The sequence below is a fragment of the Nansenia antarctica genome (genome assembly GCF_963989245.1).
Source record: "Nansenia antarctica genome assembly, chromosome: 16".
NCBI classification, from domain to species: Eukaryota; Metazoa; Chordata; class Actinopteri; order Argentiniformes; family Microstomatidae; genus Nansenia; species Nansenia antarctica.
Window position 1 is genome coordinate 16,566,892 of NC_137686.1, and position 2,561 is coordinate 16,569,452.

Here is a 2,561-nt window from a genome sequence, read left to right on the forward strand (position 1 = left end):
CCTCCTCTCTCCTCCCTCCCCTCCTCTCCTCCCTCCTCTCCTCCCTCCTCTCCCCTCCTCTCCTCTCCTCCCTCCCCTCCTCTCCTCTCCTCCCTCCTCTCCTCCCTCCTCTCCCCTCCTCTCCTCTCCTCCCCTCCTCTCCTCCCCTCCTCCCCTGCAATTTCCCTATTGGTTGTGCTAATCTCTCTCTCTCTCTCTTTGTCTCTCTCCTTCTCTTCTTCTAGTAATTCTTTCTTTTTTTTATTCTCTTTTTTTTAAGCACCAGTGGAGCCCCCCCTCCTAAATGTTGTTGTATGGTACCTGTACTGTATTAATGACAATAAAGACCATTCATTCATTCATTCATTCATTCATTCACCCGTCGGTTTATTCAGGCATCGTGTATTATCCCTCTCAACTACACCTTCCTCCACCTCTCTCCACCTTTTGTAATCTCTATACTTTCTGTTTGCCTTTTTTTTTGGTTGCTTTATTTCCGTCTCTCTCAGTGCTGTGGTTGTGTCGAGTGTGGGTGAGAGTCAAGGTGACATACACAGTGAAGTCTCAAGGGTTGTTGAATGTAAAGTGCAAGCAAAGCCGTGCGAAATGAAAGAGGTGTTTCGTGAGCTCCGGGTCAGAATAATATATCCTGAGGAAGAATGGAGAGATCAGAGCCCCCTAACATTATCCCTCTTGTTAGATAGTCGCTCACTGACACATCATTGTAATCAAAAATGTTGCTTCTGGGGAAGACCTTTAGTCGTTTAGTCTCCATGGATACCAAATGAATGGTCGTGTTCAAGTTACGACATGAAGGAACTTTGACTTTCTATTGAGTTTCCATTTTAAATGCCTCTTTCTTTTGCTTGGCTTTTCTTTTCTTTTTTTTCTTGTCCCTTTCTTTCCCTTTTTTCCAAGGTTTGTAATGTCTCATCTTAAGATTGTCGGCCTCTCTCTCTCCCTCCCTCTCTCTCTCTCTCTCCCCTCCCTCCCTCTCTCTCTATCTCCTCATCTATCTCTCTATCTCTCTTTCATCTCCCTCTCTCTCTCTCTCTCTCTCTCTCCCTCCCCCTCCCTCCCTCTCCCCTCCCCTCCAGACCCCACAGCCATGTCTACGTCATCAGGAGTCGACCACGCCGTGATCGGTGGCGTGGTGGCTGTCATCGTCTTCATCCTGCTGTGCCTCCTCATCGTCCTGGGCAGATACCTGATCAGACACAAAGGTGACCCTGCCTCCCTCAGCTCCGCTCAGCTCATACAATATACATTTACCATGCCAGCGTGTCACATAACACTCCTCACACTCGCTTCACCACATGTCCTCCACTCACACATTGTATTCCTCTCACATTTAATTCACAAAAGAACAACCCCCACTCCCACTCCCACTCCCTCTCCCTAACTATATATTCCAGTATTTATACCTAACATAATATAGCACTCACAACCCCAATGGCTGCTTCCCTCTGCTTCCTGGTTTTCCCCTCTGACCTTGACCTTTGACCTTGACCTCTGACCTTGCGGTGGCGTGTCCCTCCACAGGGACATATCTTACCCACGAGGCCAAGGGCTCCGACGACGCCCCAGACGCAGACACGGCCATCATCAACGCTGAGGGCGGCCATTCCGGAGCGGAGGACAAGAAGGAATATTTCATCTAGGGAGGGCGGGTTCGGAGAAGGGGCCGGGGGGGGGGGGGGGAGGGGAGAGGAGCGCCTCCATTTGTCTTCACAAGCTTCCGTTCTTCACACCGCCAGAGGGGGAGGAGCCAGAAGGGGGAGGAGCCAGAAGGGGGAGGAGCCAGAAGGGGGAGGAGCCAGAAGGGGACAGACAGGGGAGTGGAAAAAAAGAATTAATACAATTCAGACGGACTGAGGAAAACAGGAAATACAGAAAAAGCTTCACCTGGTATACCTGCATTCAACAGGGGAGTGAGATTTTGCACTTACATACATGTACACACGACCACTAACACACACATGTGCAAACATATTACAGTCCATACATATAGACATTCACACGGATATGAGAAACACATACATTTCATCCATACTAACATACCCTGCGTAAACATTTAGGGTAGTGAGCATGACCACGTTAACGCAAACCCATGCTTGTTTTCTTGATGACGAGACACATTTTTATACATACAGTACATTCCATTCAGAAACTGTCAAAGTGACAGTGAAATGCAAAATTGTACTCCACATATTTTTGCAAAAATTGTAATCCACATTCCAGCATGTCATGCTGAAATCTAACCTCACTTCCAAGTACGGTACGCTGTCCCTGACTCGTTGATCCATTCTATACCACTCCTGTCTGTCTTTCATTCCCCCTCTTTCTCTTTATTCTATCACTCAAACACACACACACACACACACACACACACACACACACACACATAACAGTGACTGAAAAATCTGTTTGAAACTCAAAACTGACACAATAAAAAAACACAATAACTGATTTACAGTACATAACATCTCTCTCTCTTTCACACACACACACACACACACACACACACACACACACACACACACACACACACACACACACACAGACACAGACAGACACAAACA

The 2,561-nt window shown here is 47.4% G+C and overlaps 1 protein-coding gene across 1 annotated transcript in view; it reads left to right on the plus strand.

Moving 5' to 3' along the window:
• The window catches only part of cadm3 (cell adhesion molecule 3), a gene marked incomplete at its 3' end in the record, with an annotated part of 35,397 nt that extends 33,757 nt beyond the window's left edge, over positions 1-1,640 (plus strand). Inside the window, exons 12-13 of the mRNA XM_080546923.1 lie at positions 1,077-1,202; positions 1,522-1,640. Coding sequence (XP_080403049.1) covers positions 1,077-1,202; positions 1,522-1,640 — 245 coding nt within the window. The remainder of the gene's footprint in view (positions 1-1,076; positions 1,203-1,521) is intronic.
• Between the last annotated feature and the right edge of the window lie 921 nt (positions 1,641-2,561).